The sequence below is a fragment of the Trachypithecus francoisi genome, unplaced genomic scaffold, assembly GCF_009764315.1.
Source record: "Trachypithecus francoisi isolate TF-2019V2 unplaced genomic scaffold, Tfra_2.0 Lachesis_group3, whole genome shotgun sequence".
NCBI classification, from domain to species: domain Eukaryota; kingdom Metazoa; phylum Chordata; class Mammalia; order Primates; family Cercopithecidae; genus Trachypithecus; species Trachypithecus francoisi.
This window is the reverse complement of record NW_022681468.1, coordinates 147,276,661-147,299,190: the sequence shown is the minus strand read 5'-3', so window position 1 is coordinate 147,299,190 and position 22,530 is coordinate 147,276,661. Positions and strand designations below refer to the sequence as shown.

Genomic DNA, 22,530 nt, shown 5'->3' with positions numbered 1-22,530 from the left:
GATTTTTTTTTTGAGACAGGGTCTTGCTCTGTTGCTCAGGCTGGAGTGCAGTGGCGTGAGCAGGGCTCACTGCAGCCTTGGCCTCCTGGGCTCAAGCAATCCTCCCAACTCAGCCTCCTTAGGGCTACAGCCCAGCTAATGTTTTGGCGCAGAGGGGGTGGCAGATCCAAAGTGCTGGGATTACAGGGGTGGTAAACACTCAGCCTGAGTAATTTGTTTTAATCTCCTTTACTTTATTTAATTTTATTTTGAGATGGAGTCTCTCTCTGTTGCCCCCAGGCTGGAGTGCAATGGGAGGCCAAGGTGGGTGGATCAGGAGGTCAAGAGATAAGACACCATCCTGGCCAACATGGTGAAACCGTGTCTCTACTAAAAATACAAAATTTAACTGGGCGTGGTAGCTTGTGCCTGTAGTCCCAGCTACAGGAGGCTGAGGCAGGAGAATTGCTTGAACCTGGGAGGCGGAGGTTGCAGTGAGCCAAGATCATGCCACTGCACTCCAGCCTGGGTGACAGAGTGAGACTCCATCTCAAAAACAAAACAAAACAACCTGAGAGAGCATTTTGGAGGTTGCTGTTTAGTGAGAAATCAAGCAAGGGAATCCAGGCGGAGAAAAACAGATGGCACTAACATTCCAGGTCAAACCAACCTAGGAGGGGTGAGGCAGTGCCCTTGTGAATGCCTCCTGAGAGTTCCTCTGGTTCAAAGCAAGGTTAAAGGTGGAAAGACGAGGTGGGGGTGCAGGAACCTCTCTAGTGGTAGAAGGGGTATTTCCTATGGAGAAGGAAAAAGTACCTCCAGCCAGACAGAATAATGGACTAAAAAGGAGTTTTTAATATTTTAATTTTATTGGAGGAAAACATCTCCTAACATCCTTGCACCCTGGTTTTCACCTTGCAGGGACACTGAACACCTAGTTTCTATTCAGTCCTGGGCTGCTTTTTCTAGGGAACTTCTAGATGTGGTACTGCATTTACAGTAACACTGTCTCCTCCCAGTTGATCTTGTAACATCTGGTGTATTCAATAACTTTATTAAATTAGAAAAATAATATTTTCCACTTTTGAAATCCAGACCATCACACAAATAGAACTAGATTTTGCATGCGGAATGAATATTTTATTACTAGGTTATAAAAATAAAATACAAAATAATTTTAAAACAGAACTTAAAACACTGTACAAAGCTTTAATATGATACAAATGGGAAAATTAAATAAATAATTACACTTTTCTGTACAGGTGGCCTATACAAAAGCACTCCAGGTTTCTGCCAATACTCTGTCCTTGGTTGCCTGAGCAAAATCGTATAAAGGGAGCTGCTTGGAGGGAAAGGAACACAATGAAACACCTCTGGAGGTATTTCAAAGAGTAGTTTCTCATCTCTCTGATTTCAGGAAGAGGAGAAGAGAGGGAGAGAAAAGTGGAATTATTAAAGTCACCTAACTCATTGGTCTTGTTCAACAAGAAAGAATTCTGGTTTGTGGCTGAAACTGATTTAACAGCTGCCAATATAGCTCATTACTTCTAAGATGTATATCTAATTCAAAACTAGATTCTCCCTCCTCCCTCTTTTTTTCCTAAAAGTTGGGAACTTGTAAGTAAATGGCCTAGTGAAATAGACACTGGCTATTTTAGAAAAAGGGTCAGAAGGTGGACCAGGAACTATGTATCAGGGAGAAGTAAGCGAGGCACAAGCCCAGGTCATCTAGGCTGTGTTTATTCAGTCCACCCAATCCAATTTCAAAGCCCCAAGAGGGCCAGTGTTACCTTTATCTTCCCACCTTTGTATTTCCGAAAGCTTTTTCACCTCAGTGGACTACTCTGTCTGATGAATAGTTCAAAGAGAAGATTGTTTTGGAAAAAGTCCCAAGGGCTTTCCCCTTCCTGGGTAGCTCCCTACGATAAGCCAAATTCAAGTTCTGGTAGCCTTGTCTACCCCTTGTAGGCGAGTGAAGAATGCCCAGAGTCCAGATGTGGTGAAATGCTGCGCATGGATTCCTCAGGATTTAAACTGCATATTATTAGAGAAAAAGAGCATTCTATGGCAAGGGTAGTCTATATAAAAACTTGGTTTACTCAATGTTTTTAATTAGGTGAGTGAACACTTATGTACATAAATAATATTAAACTAATAAAAAGAGAGGTCAAATTCCTATCCATTGTAATTGTAAAATTATGTCATCAGCAAATTCTATAGTCACATGGGCTCAAAGATCTGCCTCATCCAATCTTGTTCCCCAGGTCAAGGAACCCAGAGCCAGGGTACCTGGGAGGCATGGTCAGCATCGCCAGTGTACACACGTTCTGTGCCCATACTACCACTAACGCTCCCCGCTGAAGAGGAGGCAGAAAACCGTTACGTTGCACAGGGCCATGAAAGGAAAGACTCCACTACTTTTACATGTTACCTTAAGACCAAAGATCCAGCAAAGTCTAAGGCAATACGCTAGTCATTACTGAGTCATGTTACTTTTTTGCTATGCAGTGTCTTGAGATTGTGTGGAAATTCAAGGTGACCTGATCTTGTCACATACTTTAATTTTCTGATCCAAATTTGCTGAAAGGGAATAAACATTAAGCTTACATTTTTTTTAAGTAGAAGCAGACAATCACAACTGAATTAGAAGACGTCTTAATGGGCATAAACTTTATTTTTGTTTTACTTTTTTGTTTTTTTTTTTTTTGAGACAGAGTCTTGCTCTGTCGCCCAGGCTGGAGTGCAGTGATGTGATCTTGGCTCACTGTAATCCTCCGCCTCCCGGGTTCAAGCGATTCTCCTGCCTCACCCTCCCGAGTAGCTGGGACTATGGGCGCCCGCCACCACGCCTGGCTAATTTTTTGTATTTTCAGTAGAGACGGGGTTTCACCCTGTTAGCCAGGATGGTCTCGATCTCCTCACCTCGTGATCTGCCCACCTCAGCCTCCCAAAGTGCTGGGATTACAGGCGTTGAGCCACTGCGCCTGGCCTTCTTTTACTTTTTAAAATTTCTTTCTTTTTTTTTCTTTTTTTTTTTGAGACGGAGTCTCGCTCTGCCGCCCAGGCTGGAGTGCAGTGGCCGGATCTCAGCTCACTGCAAGCTCCGCCTGCCGGGTTCACGCCATTCTCCTGCCTCAGCCTCCCGAGTAGCTGGGACTACAGGCGCCCGCCACCTCGCCCGGCTAGTTTTTTGTGTTTTTTAGTAGAGACAGGGTTTCACCGTGTTAGCCAGGATGGTCTCGATCTCCTGACCTCGTGATCCGCCCGTCTCGGCCTCCCAAAGTGCTGGGATTACAGGCTTGAGCCACCGCGCCCGGCCACTTTTTAAAATTTCTGTGAGCTGCTCTAGAAAACTAAAGGGCCAAAACTTTACTGTCATAATTCCATGTTCAGTCAGGTATTTCTCAGAATTGCGGCGTGCAGCATCCAGACTCCCCTTTATGTGGCGAGGGATCCCTGTGCCGTGTCTTGGGCTTACCTAAGAACTATAGGAATTCCCCATGTGCCTCCTACAGTTTTTCTAGCAGTGTGGGTAATGGACTCGGAAGGTTCCTGAGACTTTGTTAAACTTCTCATAATTCCAGAGGGAAGGCCAAAATATTGAGAATACTCAATGACAGGCTAAGTTTCCATTCTACTTCCTTATCCTCAAGTCACACACCAGAGTTCCACTGGGCGAGGACAGGGAAGTAGGATGTCCCAACACCCTCTTAGGGTTTTCATGCATTCATCTCCCCATATGGGCTGATGGTTGGCACTGCCTTTAGTTCTCTAAGTAAAGGTCTAAAAATGCACCTGGGGTTTCTGAACTTGGGTATATGCTGATACATAAGGACTACCATAGAAGTTACATGCCTTAATCCTGTAATACTTTCGTGTGGTATCATTCTGCTAATATATTGTCTACAGAGCCAAACCCCAAGTTACACAGCGCAACAGTACTTGTCAACCACTCCATCCCCTCAGTGACACAGGTGCTAAAGTACCTCTCCCCTGAGGCAAAGTCCCCACACATCTGCAGTAAGTGCACATAAACAGAAATGGGCAGATTTTGAAAGTGAATGCAAACAACTTAATTCCAAAATATATAAACATGACAGAGGTCTAACATATGCCATGGTTTGATCAATATAAAGGAATATGTTTTTAACATATAAAAAACTTTGATCTCCAAGACTAAATCTAGACTTATCTACAAATAAATAAATTTTCAAACAGCCAGGGGAAAATGCATTTTTTCCCTGAGTCTCACTAAATCGTTCTGAATTCTGCTTCTCCTATCACCAATTCCTAATGTTATGTTAGAATGTAGAATTGTCTGCTCTTGGGAAAAATAAAGCGTCTGTTCTTAATTCAAAGCTCTTGGGTATAGAAAAACTAACTATGGTTTTAGCTATCTGTGTCTGAGTTTATAAAACATGCACCGATGTACACTTTCTCCTTGTAGACTGAATGCAACTACAGAAATATTAGCATACAAAATATGTGGTCTGGAAGGAATCGCTGATGATGCTGAAGAACCTCAAGTTCCCATCATGGCTGGGAGTCAAGAGAAGGAGACGCTGCACACCTAAGTGCCGAATTAGCAGCCGAGGCTTTAGTGTTTGAAAGCAAATAATATAAAGCGAGGAGTAATGACTACAGTGGGTGTCAATTACCATTTTGCTACTTATGTAGGACTCGATTAACTTGGCAACTTCTACAAAAAACATTCACGTCACAACATGCAACTTAGAAAACAGTTAATGTAACTGTGCCACTGTCAGCAAGGCCAGCTTGCATACCAGAGTTAAGAATGAGAGTACCTGTCTGCCTAGGGCTTAACATTTAAAGACATTTATCATCTGTGTTTTAAGGTTAAATTTTGTATGACCCAGTTTTCCTTCTTTGTTCATTATCCACTAAAATTAAATGCCTCTATGCTGTGCAAGAAATCACAATGTATGATTTTACTATTTCAACCAATCCATAGACCTGGGGATTTGGCAGCAGAATTCAGGAGAAATGCTACCTAAAGTGATTGAGCTGTTGCTAATTCTACCTTCTGTTCTACTCAAGTACTTCCAGGGACTAACAAGGGAAGGCGAGGGCAACCGTGACTGATTAGGTAACCAGCTATTCTATTGTGACAGAAGAAACCAGGCAATACTTGATTTTCAAAAGATAGTTTTAACTGCTGCCCTATACTACTTTTAGCATAGTTTGGCTTGACCTTAACAGCCATGTCCCTCATCTTAGGTAGAATAACCAAATCAGTTTAAAATTACTTGATCTATGTCACTGAAACCGGAAATATGCCATCACTAAGAGAACCCCCAAATAAAAAATAAAGAACTAAAAAACACAACCAAACCGAATCAAACCAAAAACCCCATTCTCTGTATCATACTTTAAAACAAAAATAAAAATCCCTGCGTCACAGGTGCTTGCTCAGGGCTGCCAACTTCTATTTTTCTCCTGACAGACATCTAAAAGCACAAACTATGCTTGTAAAAACCAAAAAGTAAATCTCTACATAGGATGGTACTTATAAGTGGACCTACTGATACCACCTATGATATAATTAGTCTGTTTTCTTTAGAAAGTATCAGAGCAGAAACATCTTTGGTTAATTCTTTCCTCTACATGCAAAATAAAATATTCTTACACGATGAGACTGTTTATCTCTGGGTCTTGATGAGTTCATCAATGCCATTTAGAAAAGGGGACAACACACTGGAAAAGCTGAGATAAAAATGGAAGGAACCGAGAGAGAGAAAACATTCAGTTGCCACATTCCCATCACTGTCAGTTCCAACCGCCGGCAGAGAAATGCCAATAAGAAGTAAAATCTCACACACATGCCACAGTTGTAGCCTCATCAGCTTTTCCAGTGATTACTACTAGCATATTTCTGACTAAAGCGGTCGGGATTTAAAGCTAGCTACTTTTAGCACAGTTTAGCTAATGCAACAGAAATATGATAATTTCTTCATTATTCCCCCAACCCCCTGCAAAAAAAATGAGATGAAAAGAGGAAAGTAGAATGGCAATTTTTAAGAAATGTTTTTAAAATCTGTCAGACTCATCATTATCATCCCAGTTTATCCACTGTAACTGTAAGGAGAGAACTATGTGATTAACGTGACAAATCTTTGAACCAGTATTACAAGCATGTCCCCGTAAGTTTTTCCCTATTAAAATCTTTTTGAAATGAAAATTAAATTAAATAACCTATCTTGGCTTGTTAAATACTGCCAACCCTTGCATTGTACACAGGGAAGGCAAGAAGACTCTGAGGTGTCACATGCCAAGAACATATTTTCAGAAAATGAAGATAGGCAAGGCCCAAGTATACATGAGGCACACAATAGAAAAGGAATTTCGCCATCTGTGATCTCAAAATTACAAATGGAGAATGACAAAGAATGAGTCTATATAAGGATATGTCTCTCTATATATTTATAAATATTTATATAATTTACCATGAAGACATGCAAGTAGTGTTATAGCAACTATTATACAATATAATACAGAAGGACTGGTCTTCCAATATTACAGTTGCTTTAGATAAACAGCAAATATGTCTTATCTACTGCATTCCTCTGTAGTGTTTGAAACTGGAGAGAAATTAAGACTCCACGCTATGCTACATTTCTTATAAGAGACGTTATATGCCTCAATAGTGTTTTGAGTTTGTTTTTTTAAAAAGCTCAACACAGATAAAGAGAACAAGAGAAGTTCAGTGCAGCTTCAGGGCAGCTTTGATGCAGCATTAGAAGATGTTCACTTGGGGAGGAAATTCTTTCTTTTTTTTTGTTTCCCAATTCAACTGCATTAGGTTTGGCAGCAAACACAAGGTCAAACAGAAAGCACAGATGTTTGCTAGAAGGCAAATTTCAACAGCAAGCAGACCAATTTACCTGACCTTAATAAGGTCTTTACAACACAAAACACCTAGAGAGTATAAAAGAGCCCATTTTAAAAGTCTGGTAGACTTTCATTTTGCCTGATTCCTATTAGAAGAGTGAGATTAGAACAAGTATCTTCCTCTTTACAGCTTCATGAATTGAGATTATATGAAAATCAGGCCAAGAAGCCCAAATACTGAACTAAAACACAGGAGAAGCAGGTAATAAAACATTAAAAAAGAAATATTTAGCCTAAATTTATTTCCCCAGATATTAATTCCTTATTGGCTAACTGTATAAAATACAAAGTTTGAGGATTCTAAGCCTCAATAATATATCTAATTGATTTCTACATCTCAGGTCACATTCCAAAGCATTGTGCTTCCCTTGTATCATCTTGGAGGCTGATGCCACAAACAGCTGGAACCCAGAAGACTTAAGGAAGCAGTTCACTCTGGTCAGTTTTCCTTCTCAAGTTTCTAAAGGAGGACACTTAACAGGGAGGAAGGGGCATCTTCTATCTTGAAGGCCATTACCCCACAATTTCTCTCTCTCCCTAAACACTAAAGCCTGCAAAGTAGCTCTAGTTAGACTTTTCTTTCCTTTACCTAAGTTTCTTATTTTTCATAATAAAAATGTAGTCAGTTAAGACCTGTTGCTCTAAAAAAAATAAAAAAAAAAAAATCAGGGACCTGAAAAAAAGTAATTGGATTTGATAGTACAACTAGGACCATAAAATAAAAGCAGAGAGATTGAATCAGATGAGACCTACTAAACTTTAAAAAAAAAAATCTGAACTCCAGGGTGGGTACTAGGAATGAGGCAAAGTAAAGGTGTTCATTCTCAATACACGAAATAAACACACAAGCCAAATATACATGAGTACTGGCTCCCTGACAACAGACTTCTTACAAAATCTAATATCTGATCCATGACTCTCCAGGGTGGGAAAGTTTTGAATGAAAATATCAAACAAGAAGTTTCACTTTTGCTATATAATCTTTCAGTTGAGGCTTAAAAAAATGAGGCAACCCCCCCCCCAATTCAATTCTGTCTCCTATCCTCAACTCTTTTGTTTCAAAGGCAGCTTAAAAAATGAGAGCTCATTTTCATGAGTTTCTCCCCCTTGGAGTTTTGCTCTGTTTCTCCTTCTTGTACAAAGACATTGATGCCTACTCTGCTTGCTGCCTGCCTTAGGTAATTCCTTATCATGTATTTATGTCTTCTTATAAATAATTGATCACGTTACTTTCTTTTGCAAGAGAAGATCAACACTGATTTTTTTAAGTAGACAGTACAGGGACACACATGCATCAGGTTTAGGAGGAAGATCTCACACCTTTCAAAGAGATGCAGCCTGGCTCCTATCTGCTGAGTTTACTGGCCGGCTTACTCTTCCCTGGGGGGGTTTTAGTGCTGGCTGAGTGGTGGTGAAGGCTGCCGGATCCTTTCAGGCCATTCTTGCTGGGTTTGCAATGCTCCTGTTGGCAGGACCTCCTGGAGGAGGAAGATCCTGAGTGGCTGGGAGGTGACTTGCTTCTCCCCAGATGTGGGGATGAACTCCTCTGGTCATGGTGGGGCCGTCCAGCCCTAGATGGTGAGGAACTAGACGTGCGAGGCAAGGATGAGCTTCGAGGAGAGGCACTGGGACTCCTGCGAGGGACAACTGGACTCTTGGGTGGTGTTTTTGGATTGTGAGGAGATGCTGGACTCTTGGACTGAGTAGTGCTCCGGGGTTTCTGAGATCCATTTTGAAGAATTTGGGCCAGGCGGGAGAAAAGGTCTGAGTCGGAGTTACTACTCCCTAGGACTTTATATCTGCGTAGCCTTAAAAGAACAGAGAAAATATATTTTTATATTTCTCTTATTATGCTTAGCCAGAAAAAAAATACAGGCTTAGAAAAGGTCTGAGACCTTAGGTTTACATCTCAGGGTGGTCCTCAGCACAGAGACCGTCTACAACCATCAAAAAACAAACAAATTAGCTAGGTGTGCCAGCATGCACCTGTAGTTCCAGCTACTCAGGAGGCTGAGGCAGGAGGATCACTTGAGCCCAGGAATTAGAGGCTGCAATGAGTCATGATTATTCCACTGCACTCCAGCCTTGGTGACAGAGTGAGACCCTGTCTCAAAAACAAAAAGAAACAAAAACAACCCCCAGCAAATCCCGAGGAAAGGGGAAATTTTTATTTTCAGAGTTACCACATTATTAGATTCAAATATCCAATTTTCAACCAAAAAAATACACAGAAACAGGAAGGCATGGTCCATTCAAAGGAAAAAAAAATCAACAGAAACTGTAGCTGAAAAAGACCTGATGGCAAATCTACTAGACAAAGATTTTGAAACAACTGTCTTCAGGATGCTCGAAGAACTAAAGAAAGACACAGAGAAAGTCAAGAAAACGTGTGAAAAAAATGGAAATATCAATAAGAGACAGAAAACCTAACAAGAACCAAAAAAAAATTGGAACTGAAAAGTACAATCACTAAAATAAAAAATTCACTAGAGGAATTCAAAAGCAGATTTGAGCAGGCAGAAGAAAAAAATCAGCAAACTTGAAGACAGGACAATGGAAAGTATTGAGTCTGAGGTACAAAAAAAAAAAGGAGTAAAGAAAAGTAAACAGAGAGTAAAGGGCCTGTGGGGCCATCAAGCAGACCTGCATGCACACTGTGGGAGTTCCAGAAGAAGAAGAGAGTAAGAGGCAAAGAGAATACTTAAAAAAAAATGGCTGCAGACTCCCCAAAGTCATAAGAGACATGAATATACAACATCCCAGAAGTTCAACAAACTCGAAGTAGGATGAACTCAGAGACCCACAATGAGACACATTATAATCAAACTGTCGAAAGACAAAGACAGAGAATCTTGAGATTCTCAAAAATATTATCAGAACACTTCTCACCAGAAACACTGGAGGCTGGAAGTACTTTAGTACTTTAAAGTACTTCTTTTAAAATGCTACAAGAACTGTCAACTAAGAATCTTGTATCTGGCAAAACTGTCCTTCAAAAATGAGGGAGAAATTAAGACATTCTCAAATAAAAGCTAAGGGAGTTTGTTACCACCAGACCTGCCTTGCAAGAAATGCTAGAGGGAGTCCTGTAGGTTGAAATGAAAGGACGCCACACAGGAACTTGAAGCCATATGAAGAAATAAAGATCTTAATAAAGGCAAACACATGGACAATTATAAAAGCTAGTAGTTTTGTAAGAAGTCTATAACTCCACTTTTTGTTTTCTGCATTATTTAGGAGACCAATACTTTCTTTTTCTAACATTGGTTTGTAACTCCACATTTTTTTACATAATTTAAGAGATTAATGCATTTTAAAAAGTATTAGTTTATGTGTTTGAACACACAATGTATAAAGATGTAATTCTGTAACATCAACAACTGAAAGGAGTGGAGATGGAGACTGAAAGGAGCAGAGTTATTGCATGATATTGAAGTTAAGCTCATATAAATCCAAATCAATGTTATAACTTTAGAACTTAAGTGTAACACAACAATGTGAATGTACTTAATACCACTGAACTGTACACTTGAAAAAGACATAGCCGGGCACAGTGGCTCAAGCCTGTAATCTCAGCACTTTGGGAGGCCAAGGCAGGTGGTTCACTTGGGGCCAGGAGTTTGAGACCAGCCTGCCCAACATAGCGAAACCCTGTCTCTAGTTTAAAAAAAAAAAAAAAAAATTAGCCTGATGTGGTGGCAGGTGCCTGTAATCCTAGCTACTCAGGTGGCTGAGGCACGAGAGAATCTCTTGAACCGGGGAGGCAGAGGCTGCAGTGAGCTGAGATTGAGCCACTCCACTCCAGCCTGCGTGACAGAGTGAGATTCTGTCTCAAAAACAAACAAAAAAGTCAAGATGCTAAATTTTATGTGTATTTTACCACAATAAATTGGAAAAAATAAAATGATTAACCTGGATCAATCTGATTACTTCCACTGCACTAGGCTGTAAGACCTGGGAAAGGCAGGAAAGAAAGATACTGAGAAGAGGGTAACACAGAAACGATGCCATTGGTGGAGTACAACAAAGCAGATATAGAAATGGTGTTACACACTTAACACAGGGAGAGCACACAGCATTACCTGGCTTCTACTCCAGGCCTCGTGGGTGGCTTTCCTGGTGGTGGCCGAGGAAAGAACTGAGATGAAGTTGAGCTATTGACTTGATCTGTGTTGACCCATGAAACTGGCCTTGGAATTTTGCTCTTTCTAGACTGGGAGATGATGGGTGACAGAAAGCTATCTTCAGCTGACCTACTCAGGTGAGAATCTACTGTCAGTCTTGAAAAGGGAGTGAGCACTTCCTCCTCACAAAAGGTAGCAGGAACAGTAGCTAGTTTCTCCTCTAGCAATTTATCAGAGGCACTTGAGAGGTCGCCAAGGAAGGACTTGAATTGTCTTTTTTCCACCAGAAGCTTGACTAGGTCTGGCTGATAAGCTTTCTTTTGGAGGAGTTTTTCTTTTGCAGAAACTGAAGAGGATGATTCCAAAGTTGAGTCGATCTCTTGTGCCAAAACAGGGATTCGGCTGTGTCTAGTTACAAAGGATGACCTAACCATATCCTTCTGGTTTGGGGCACCATGTTCATTCTCTGAAACACAATGAAATAGTTCTCCATTTCTAGGGGCAATTTTCTCTCTCTTACCCTCTTGGTGCAAAAAAGTAGAGAGGTCTCCTTGATGACCCGGCAAGTCTTCACTCATGACGTCATCATCCTTAGATACCTTATTTTTTTGTGTTTCTGCCACCTGGCCTATCTGACCTTCAACATGTGGGTCAATGTCTCTGGGAGAAATTTCTGAAGTTCCAACTGTCAGAAGCTTCATTATCTCATTATTTTTGTCTTGATTTGGCACCACACTAAAAGTCTGTGTTTTTGTCACATTAAGAGGTTCAGTAGTAGCTGAGTGATCCTTTTCCACAATTACCAAATCTCCTGGGAGAGAGGAGATCTCAATACAATGCTGCCCTCTACTTAACTTCTCATCTTCATCATCTGACTCTAAAAGGATGCTTTTCTCTTCAGTTTCCCCAGGGAGATTTTCAAATTCTCTCACAACCAGTCTGGTACGATCAGGAAGTTCTTTTGGTCCCAGGTCTTGAGATTTGTTACTTTCTCTAATGTTGGGTAACACGTCATGACCAATGTGATCTATCTGAAGCCCCAAATCTGTTCTGCTTCCTCCACTAGGAGGTTCACCCTCTGTCACAGCCAAGCCAGAGTTTTCCCTTGGAGAGTAAAGTTCCACAGTGGGCTCCATGGGCTGAAGATCTTTCTTCTCTGGCTGCTGACCATAGTGAAAGCTTCCTGAAGTTGACTGTGTAGATGCCACAGAAGGTCTAGGAATTGTAATCTGGAGAAGGGGGAGAAAAAATTAAAATGCAACTATGTAAAATATCAATACAGATGCATGCTGTGAGATTTAACATCTCAAAATCTGATTTATAGGAAGAATACAGATGTTGACCAGGTCTGCCCAACTTACATGAAAAATGAACAATTCTGAATAACAATGAATAACACTTAAGCTACCCTACTCAGAATCTGTGCAGAACAGTCTCTCCCTGTAGGTTTATCCCTGCCCCTTCTTTGGTGTGCTGTATGCTCTGGAAGTCTAATTTCTACAGATTGCACCATCTGGGCTTCCTTGCTTTCTGATTTGTGGTTAGATCTGCTCAATGGATGGCACCAACAGACAATCAGAGGGTTAGAGGAAAGAGAGGGCTGGGTAATGATTATCCTTGCTTCCCCGCTGAGGACTGTGGCGCTGGTGACGGCTACATTCCACTATCCTGGCCACAGCTCCCTTCTTGTGGCCTCTCTCTCAGCTACTACCCTCATCAAGTTCTGCTTACACCTACTTCAACTCCCCTTTCAGGACTCATGGTAGGAATGGCTCCCTCTGTTGCTGGTCCTATTGGCTCTCTTAACTCTGCCCATACATCTGTAAAAAATTCCTTACATTAAATTATCTCCAAGTCCCTTTGAGTATGCCATCTATTTCCTGCCAGAATCTAGATACAGGATTATAGGAAAAAATTACTGGCAAATAATTGTTCACTGAAAAACTCCAAATTTTCATGCATTTTGTTGTTTTCCATAAATTCTATTAAATACTAGGATTATTACATCTTCCTACAAGTAAAGACATACAAAGATATTTAGTAATGTTTTATGATTTCTCTAATTTTTTCCTTTTTTTTTTTTTGAGACAGGGTCACCGTGTCACCCAGGCTGAAGTATAGTGTGCGATCTTGGCTTACTGCAACCTCTGCTTTCCAGGCTCAAGTGATCCTCCCACCTCAGCCTCCTGAGTAGCTGGGACTACAGCATGCACCACCACACCTGGCTGCTTTTTGCATTTTTTGTAGAGATGGGGTATCACCATGTTGCCCAGGCTGGTCTCGAACTCCTGAGCTCAAGTGATCCATCTGCCTTGGCCTCCCAAAGTGCTGGGATTACAGATATGAGCCAAGTGTGCCCAGTCAGAGTACTATTACTAATGCAAATTCACAAATGAGGAAAAACACAATCAAGAAGTCATAAATAGGACTTCAGGATTTTGAAAGTTGTGCACAGCACAGTACAGCCTGCTGACATGTTCTACACACTCTCAAATAAAATCGTAGAAACTGAGTCTGCAATAAATTATCTGACAAAATAAAAGGAGAAAACCTAGGATCAGTAGTTGAGTATAGAGAAGAGAAAGCTAATTCTAAGTGTAGCTGCAAATAGGTTCCTCAAACTATAAAGACATAAAAGCAGTTCTCATACTTGGGGCGCTCTACAAATGGACCAAATAAATAATCTGCCAGTAAGCCATATGCATCTTTTATATCTTTAATTTTCATAATTCGCAAATATTTCATTACAGCATTAATCAGATCATTTCCTTTATTCTGTTCTGTAATTGTATCATGTACATCTTCCTAAAGAATTAGAAAAGGATCTCAATATTTTCCATTTCTTTCACAGTTTCTTAGTTCTATTAATGCCTAGTACTAAGTCTGACCAAAATTAGTGTCTTAATTAATAGTTCAGGTAAAGCAGCCTCACTATTTTTCAGTCACCCCATGTTTCAAACTAGCCACTAGTGAGAAACAATGAACTGCAAACCAACTACCATTTGCATTTTAACTTATAAATTATCCTTTTATTTTTCTCGCATTCAAGGATTGTAATGTTACTAAGATAATAAAAACTTTGCAAAATTTAACATCCATTCCGAATAGCCTTTCTTCCAAATGAAAAGAATGTGGTATATGAAATTTCCACATTCTCATTTTTGTTTGTTGACAAAGACAAATAATTGAGTAGAGATACACATAGTAGAATAATCTATTGGTACCTAATACAGCCTGGCCTATTAAGGAGTTAAGTTTTAGCCATTCAAATTCCACCATAGATCTCTCTTGTCTAAAGCAGCTTCATATAACACTTTATAGAAGTGTTGAAAATTATAGGCCGGGCACGGTGGCACACACCTGTAATCCCAGCCCTTTGGGAGACTGAGATGGGCGGATCACCTGAGGTCAGGAGTTCGAGACCAGCCTGACCGACATGGAGAAACCCCATCTCTACTAAAAATCAAAATTAGCCAGGCGTGGTGGTGCATGCCTATAATCCCAGCTACAGGATTATAGGGAGGCTGCAGCAGGAGAATCACTTGAACCCATGAGGCGGAGATTGTGGTGAGCTGAGATCACGCTACTGCATTCCAGCCCGGGTGACAGAGTGAGACCCCGTCTCAAAAAGAAAGAAAAAAAAAAGTCCAAGAAGGCAGAATGGAGGCACCCAGCCTCTGCTGCCCCGTTACCCAAGCCCAGATTGGGCTGGAGTCAGGAGGGACTTCCTGTTGTGGGAAAAAGGTAAGCAGAAGAGCCTCATCAGCCCTCACTGCCACTGCAAACACCTACAATCCTTACTACAAGAGTACCCACAGTACTCGCAAGCCTGGAGCCTAGTTTGGAGAGCTGCCAAAACTTCACAGAGCTGCTTTGCTCCAGATTAGGAGAACAAGGTGAGCATGCCCGCCCACCCCTGTGAGCCAAGCTGCCACAGCTTAGTGCCACCCAAAGGCCAGAGCCACTTCTGGAGTACACTCTGTTCTGGGGGCCAGAAGCCACTGCACCTCTCCAGCTCTTGGGCTCCATCTTCATTCCACCAAGATCACACAGGTGGCTGGTGTCTACAACGTCATGACCCTGACTGCTTGGAGCCTGGGCTCAGGATCAGCTGTGATTCGTGTCCTGCCCAGCAGGAAAACGAACCCCTGCCATGCACACTTCCAGGTAGAAAAGCAGTCTGGCAGTACCACACAGGGCAGACACACCCCTGAGCAGGAGAAGCTTCCAAACCACTGAGGAGCTGACCCACCCTCAGGTCAGTGTATGTGCCAGCACTTAGGGCCAGCTGGCTCAGGCCAGCTCCTGGCAGATACACCCCCAGGCCAGCTGAGTGGCTGCACACCTGTGCCTTGGACCTGAGAAAAACAGCCTGCTGAGCCTGCCCCTGGCAGGTATGCCTCCCAGACCAGCCCAGCAGCCATGAGCCCACGCCTCTGGTCAGAGTGACAGCACTGTGGCCCCAACCCCAGTAAGCCAGACTTGAAACTAGCTGACCCACTTGTGTGTACATGCAGACCCTGGCCTGAGAAGCAGCCTGGTGAGACCACACTCAGAAAAACCATGCCAACACTGCCACAAACTCTCTCACCTTAGACCACAGAGACACTTGCAAACATCACCAGCATGGGTTGCAGCTGAAGAAATTGCATGAACACTACACTATTGCATCCACCTAGCATCAAAGCCAAGGCACCCCACCTAACTGCTACCCCAAGACCCAAGTCTTTCCCTATGAAACCCACTCCATAAAATTAGGAGAGTCAACTGTTCCACCAGATGCATAGATATCAACATAGGGACACATCAAACATGAAAAAGCAAGGAAATATGACACCTCCCAAGGAATGATAATTCTCCAGTAAAAGACCCCAATCATAAGGAAATATACAAAATCCCAGAAAAAAAAAATAATAATTTTAAAGAAACTCAGTGACATACAAGAGAATAAAGAAAGACAATTCAATGAAATCAGAAAAACAATTCATGATTTCAATGAGAAATTCAGCGCAAATAGATATCATAAAAAAGAACCAAACAAATCTTAGCACTAAAGAATTAAATGGGCTGGGTGTGGTGGCTCACACCTGTAATCCCAGCACTTTGGGAGGCTGAAGTGGGCAGATCACTTGAGGTCAGGAGTTTGAGACCAGTCTGGCCAACATGGTGAAACCCCATCTCTACTAAAAACATAAAAAATTAGCCAGGTGTGTTGGTATGTGCCTGTAATCCCAGCTACTTAGGAGGCTGAGGCAGGAGAATCGCTTGAACCATGAGGCAGAGGTTGCAATGAGCTGAGATCATGCCACTGCACTCCAGCCTGGGTGACAGAGCAAGACCCAGTCTCAAAAAAAAAAAAAAAAAAAAAGAATTCAGTGAATGAAATAAAAAATAAAATTGAGAGCTTCAACAACAGACTAGATCAGGCAGAATTTCTGAACTTGAAGACAGGTCTTTTGAATAACAAAAATAAAATGTTTTAATGAAGAAAACCTACAGGATCTACTAGATTTTCTGTATTTTATTTGTTTGCTTAACAAATAAAATAACCAGGAATAAATTTAACCAAAGAAGTGAAAGATCTCTACAAGCAAAACCAGAAGACACTGATGAAAGAAATTGAAGAAAATATACAATAAAATGGAAAGACATCATGCTCTTGTATTGGAAGAATTAATATTGCTAAATTAATAGTGTTTAAATGTCTATAGTACCTGAAGTGCTACAGATTCAATGCAATCCCTATCAAAATACCAATGATATTTTTTGCAGAAATAGAAAAACAATCTGACCCCAAATAGCTAAAGCAAGCCTAAGCAAAAATACAAAAGAAAACAAAACAAAAGCTGGAGGTATAACACTACCTAATTTCAAATTATACTACAAAGCTATAGTAACCAAAACAGCATGGTACTGGCATAAAAATAGACACACAGACCAACAGAACAGAACAGAACAGAGAATCCAGAAATAGACCCATTTATCTACAGCCAACTGAGTTTTGACAAAGGCATCACAGCATTCACTGGGGAAAGAACAGTCTCTTCAATAAATGATGCTGGGAAAACTGGATACCCACATGCAGAACAATGAAACTAAGACTCCCATCTCTCACCTTATATAAAAATCAGCTCAAAATGGATTAAAGACCTAAATGCAAGGCCCAAAACTACAAAACTAGTAGAAGAAAACACAGGGTAGGCTGGGCGCAGTGGCTCATGCCTGTAATCCCAGCACTTTGGGAGGCCGAGGCAGGTGGATCACGAGGTCAGGAGATGGAGACCATCCTGGCTAACATGGTGAAACCCTGTCTCTACTAAAAACACAAAACATTAGCCGGCTGTGGTGGCGGGCGCCTGTAGTCCCAGCTTTGTGGGAGGTTGAGGCAGGAGAATGGCATGAACCCGGGAGACGGAGCTTGCAGTGAGCTGAGACCGCGTCGCCACACTCCATCCTGGGCAACAGTGCAAGACTCCATCTCGGAAAAAAAAAAAAGAAAAAAGAAAAAAAGAAAACATAGGGTAAATGTTTCAGAACACTGATCTAGGAAAGTATTTTATGAGTAAGACCTCAAAAGCACAGGCAACAAAACCAAAAATAAATGGGATTATATCAAACTAAAAACCATCTTCACAGAAAAGGAAAGAGTCAATAGAGCAAAAAGATAACCTATAGAATGGAAGAAAATATCTACAAACTATTCATCTAACAGGGGATTAATATCCAGAATATACAAGAAACTCAAACATCTCAACAGCCAAAAAATAAAAAGAAAAGAAAAGAAAAACATCTCATTAGAAAATGGGCAAATGGCCTAAGCAGACATTTCTCAAAATAAGATATATACAAATGGCCAACAAATATATGAAAAAATGCTCAATATCACTAGTCATCAGAAAAACGCAAATAAAAACCACAATGAAATATTATATTGCCCCAGTAAAAATGGCTATCAACAAAAAGACAAAAGATAACAAACGCTGGCAAGGATGCAGAGAAAAGGGAACTCTCAAATACAGTGTTGGTGGGTATGGTTTGGCTGTGTCCCCACCCAAATCTCATCTTGAATTCCCATGTGTTCTGGGACGGACCCAGTGGGAGGTAACTGAATCATGGGGGCAGTTATTTCTCATGCTGTTCTCATGATAGTGAGTAAGTCTCACGAGATCTGATGGTTATTATAAGGAGGAGTTTTCCTGCACAAGCTCTCTTTGCTTGCTGCCATCCATGTAAGATGTGACTTGCTCCTCCTTGCCTTCCACCATGATTGTGAGGCCTCCCCAGCCATGTGGAACTGTAAGTCCAATTAAACCTCTTTCTTTTGTAAATTGCCCAGTCTTGGGTATGTCTTTATCAGCAGTATGAAAACAGACTAATACAGTGGGACTGTAAACTAGTACAGTTACTATGGAGAAAAGTATGTAGGTTCCTCAAAAAACTACAAATAGAACTACCATACAATTCAGCAATCCCACTACTGGGAAGATCGGTGTATCGAAGAGATATCTGCACATTCATGTTTACTGCATCACTGTTCACAATAGCCAAGATACGGAACCAACTCAAGTGTACGACAACAGGTGAGTGGATAAAGAAAATGTGGTATATCAGCCAGGCACGGTGGTTCATGCCTGTAATCCCAGAACTTTGAAAGGTCAAGGCAGGTGGGTCACCTGAGGTCAGGAGTTCGAGACCAGCCTGGCCAACATGGCGAAACCTCATCTCTACAAAAAATACAAAAATTAGCCAGGCATGGTGGTGTGAACCTGTAGTCCCTGCTACTCAGGAGGCTGAGGCAGGAGAATTGCTTGAACCCAGGAGGCGGTGGTTGCACTGAGCCAAGATCACCGCCACTGTACTCCAGCCTGGGCAACAGAGCAAGACTCTGTCTCAAAAAAAAAAAAGAAAATGTGGTATATATAAACAATGGAATGCTATTCAGCCATAAAAAATAAATCCTGTCATTCATGGCAACATGGATGGAACTGGAGGCTGTTATGTTAAATGAAATAAGCCAGGCAAAGAAAGACAAATACCATATGTTCTAATATATGAGGAAGTTAAAAAAAAAAGTTGATTTTATGTAAGTAAAAAGTAGAAGAGAGGTTATTAGAGGCTGGGAAGAGTAGCAGAAACGGGGAGATAGGGAAAGATTTGTTAAAGGATACAAAATTACAGCTAGACAGAAGGAATAACTTCTAGTGTTCCATCGCACTGTAGGATGATTATAGTTAACAATAATATACATTTTCTTTCTTTCTTTTTTTTTTTTTTTTTTCTGTTTTGAGACAGAGTCTCACTCTGTCACCCAGGCTGGAGTGCAGAGCGTGATCTTTGCTCACTGCAACCTCTGCCTCCCGGGTTCAAGCGATTCTTCTGCCTCAGCCTCCCGAGTAGCTGGGATTACAGGCATGCCCCACCACACCCTGCTAATTTTTGTATTTTTAGTAGACACGGAGTTTCACCATGTCAGCCAGGTTGGTCTCGAACTCCTGACCTCAGTGCTAGGATTACAGGCGTGAGTCACTGTGCCTGGCCCAATAATATATATTTTCAAATAGATAGAAGAAAGGATATTGAATGCTCCCAACACAAAGAAATGATAAATGTTTGAGATGATGTAGATGCCAGTTACACTGATCTGGTCACTATACATTTTATGTGTCAAAACATCATTATGTACCTCATACATATGTATGATTGTTATGTGCCAATTATAATGTTTTTAAGAGGCTACATATGGTATCTCCCACTTTGGCCAATGTGGATTGAGGTGAGGGTGGATAGGGAAAGGTGTGGAAGGCAGCAGTCTTTGCTACAGAGGTGGGCAAAACTAAAAACCTAAAGCCTCAAAAGTGAATGAAAAGTAAAAGCTGTTTTTTCCTTCCGTTGTCATGCCACTCTCCAGACAAGTCACTCATTATTTATAGTTTAATGTGTCTTTAAGGGGGTTTGCAATTATAAAAATTTTGTAGGAGTACTAAAAATTGTAAGCAAGCTGCAGCTCATACCCAAAGAATAGAAGCCCAGAAAAGATGGACTAAAACAAAAACATTTTTTGGCAGGCCTGTAATTACATATTATATACATGGCTAAAGGATTAAACAGTCAGTTTTCTAGCCCCTTCATGCAGTATTGAAAGACACCTCAGGGATTCTGTTCCAAGATGGCCGAATAGGAACAGCTCTGGTCTGCAGTTCCCAGCGTGACTGACACAGAAGATGGGTGATTTCTGCATTTCCAACTGAGGTACCTGGTTCATCTCACTGGGACTGGTTGGACAGTGGGTGCAGCCCACAGACGGTGAGCCAAAACAGGGCAGGGCATCGCCTCACCTGGGAAGTAGAAGGGGTTGGGGGATTTCCCTTCCCTAGCAGGTATAGATGGTACCTGGAAAAACGAGATGCTCCTGCCCAAATACTGTGCTTTTCCAAAGGTCTTAGGAAACGGCACACCAGGAGATTATATCCCGCACATGGCTCCACAGGAACCACACCCACCTAGCCTTGCTCACTGCTAGCTTTTGAATTTGTTTGCTCTTGCTTATCTAGCTTTTTATTGTTGTCAGGAAACAACAGATGTTGGAGAGGATGTGGAGAAATAGGAACGCTTTTACACTGTTGGTGGGAGTGTAAACTAGTTCAACCATTGTGGAAAACAGTGTGGCGATTCCTCAAGGATCTAGAACTAGAAATACCATTTGACCCAGACATCCCATTACTAGGTATATACCCAAAGGATTATAAATCATGCTGCTATAAAGACACATGCACACATATGTTTTTTGCGGCACTATTCCCAATAGCAAAGATTTGGAACGAACCCAAATGCCCATCAATGATAGACTGGATTAAGAAAATGTGGCACATATACACCACAGAATACTATGCAGCCATAAAAGAGGATGAGTTCATGTCCTTTGCAGGGACATTGATGCAGCTGGAAACCATCATTCTGAGCAAACTATCACAAGGACAGAAAACCATATACTGCATGTTCTCACTCATAGGTGGGAATTGAACAATGAGAACACTTGGACACAGGGTGGGGAACATCACACACTAGGGCCTGTCAGGGGGTGGGGAGCTGGGGGAGGGATAGCAGAAATATCTAATGTAAATAACGAATTAATGGGTGCAGCAAACCAACATGGCACATGTATACCTATGTAACAAACCTGCACGTCGTGCACACATACCCTAGAACTTAAAGTATAATAAAAAAAAAAAAAAAGGAAGAAAGATATCTTAGGGATAAATCCAGTCCAACTTCTACAACGTATAAATTTCTATCACAGCACCTATAACACTTAAACTGTTTCTTTACTAGACTGAAGACCCCTGAAAGCAGTGAGGTGACTAACTGGGCTTTTTATTCTTGGTACTTAGCATAGTACCCGACTCATAGTAGACACGCAACAAATGTTGCACACGAGTGTATCAACCATTGCATGCTGAGGTTCCTTCCACAAAAATCTCCCAAGTGATAGTCCAGACTGTACTCAAGCACTTCACAAATGGGCTTTCTTCCTTTACTTTCCAGTGCAGTCCATCCAATCTCTGATCCTTTCTAACTGTACATAGGTTGAATTGTAATATCAAATGTAATTCCAGAGATGTAATCTCATAGAAAAAAAACTTTCCTATGATTATAATGACCAAATTTTCCAGGTCAAAAGTAGGAATTCATGGTCAGACAGAGGATATTTGGCCACTCCCCAGTCAATATACATACATTCAACTCTCCTGCAAAATTCATTTTAAGAAGTTAAACAGATGGTAACCAACCCAAAAAGTCTTCACCTTTTCACATTATTAACGCACACCTCTATTAATACATGTGTGGATCATTCCTGTGTCAACGGAGGCTCTGAATAACTCCATGAGCTTTCACACAGTCACTGTAGTTTATACAAGGGATCCAAATAAGCGAAACATGTGCCTTGCCAGGAAAGCCACATGGAAGTACTGTTTCTTTTTTTTTTTTTTTTTTTTTGAGACGGAGTCTCACTCTGTGGCCCAGGCTGGAGTGCAGTGGCCGGATCTCAGCTCACTGCAAGCTCCGCCTCCCAGGTTTACGTCATTCTCCTGCCTCAGCCTCCCGAGTAGCTGGGACTACAGGCGCCCGCCACCTCGCCCGGCTAGTTTTTTTTGTATTTTTTAGTAGAGACAGGGTTTCACCGTGTTAGCCAGGATGGTCTCGATCTCCTGACCTCGTGATCCGCCCGTCTCGGCCTCCCAGAGTGCTGGGATTACAGGCTTGAGCCACCGCGCCCGGCAGGAAGTACTATTTCTTTTCTTTTCTTTTTTGACATGGAGTCTCGCTCTGTTGCCCAGGCTGGAGTGTAGTGGCGCGATCTCAGCTCACTGCAACCTCCGCCTCCCAGGTTTTTAAGCAATTCTCTCGCTCAGCCTCTGCAGGAGCCGGGATTACAGGCATGTGCCACCACACCTGGCTAGTTTTTTGTGTCTTTAGTAGAGACAAGGTTTCACCACCTTGGCCAGGCTGGTCTTGAACT

At 41.6% G+C, this 22,530-nt stretch overlaps 1 protein-coding gene across 8 annotated transcripts in view; it reads right to left on the bottom strand.

Moving 5' to 3' along the window:
* Positions 1 to 3,005: 3,005 nt before the first annotated feature.
* TTBK2 (tau tubulin kinase 2) overlaps positions 3,006 to 22,530 on the bottom strand; it is a 168,436-nt gene continuing 148,911 nt past the window's right edge. For all 8 annotated transcript variants that reach the window (XM_033190394.1, XM_033190392.1, XM_033190395.1 and 5 more), the window contains 2 exons: positions 10,971 to 12,241; positions 3,006 to 8,696 (listed from right to left, as the gene is read on the bottom strand). In XM_033190394.1, coding sequence (XP_033046285.1) covers positions 8,234 to 8,696; positions 10,971 to 12,241 — 1,734 coding nt within the window. In that variant the 3' untranslated portion in view covers positions 3,006 to 8,233. The remainder of the gene's footprint in view (positions 8,697 to 10,970; positions 12,242 to 22,530) is intronic.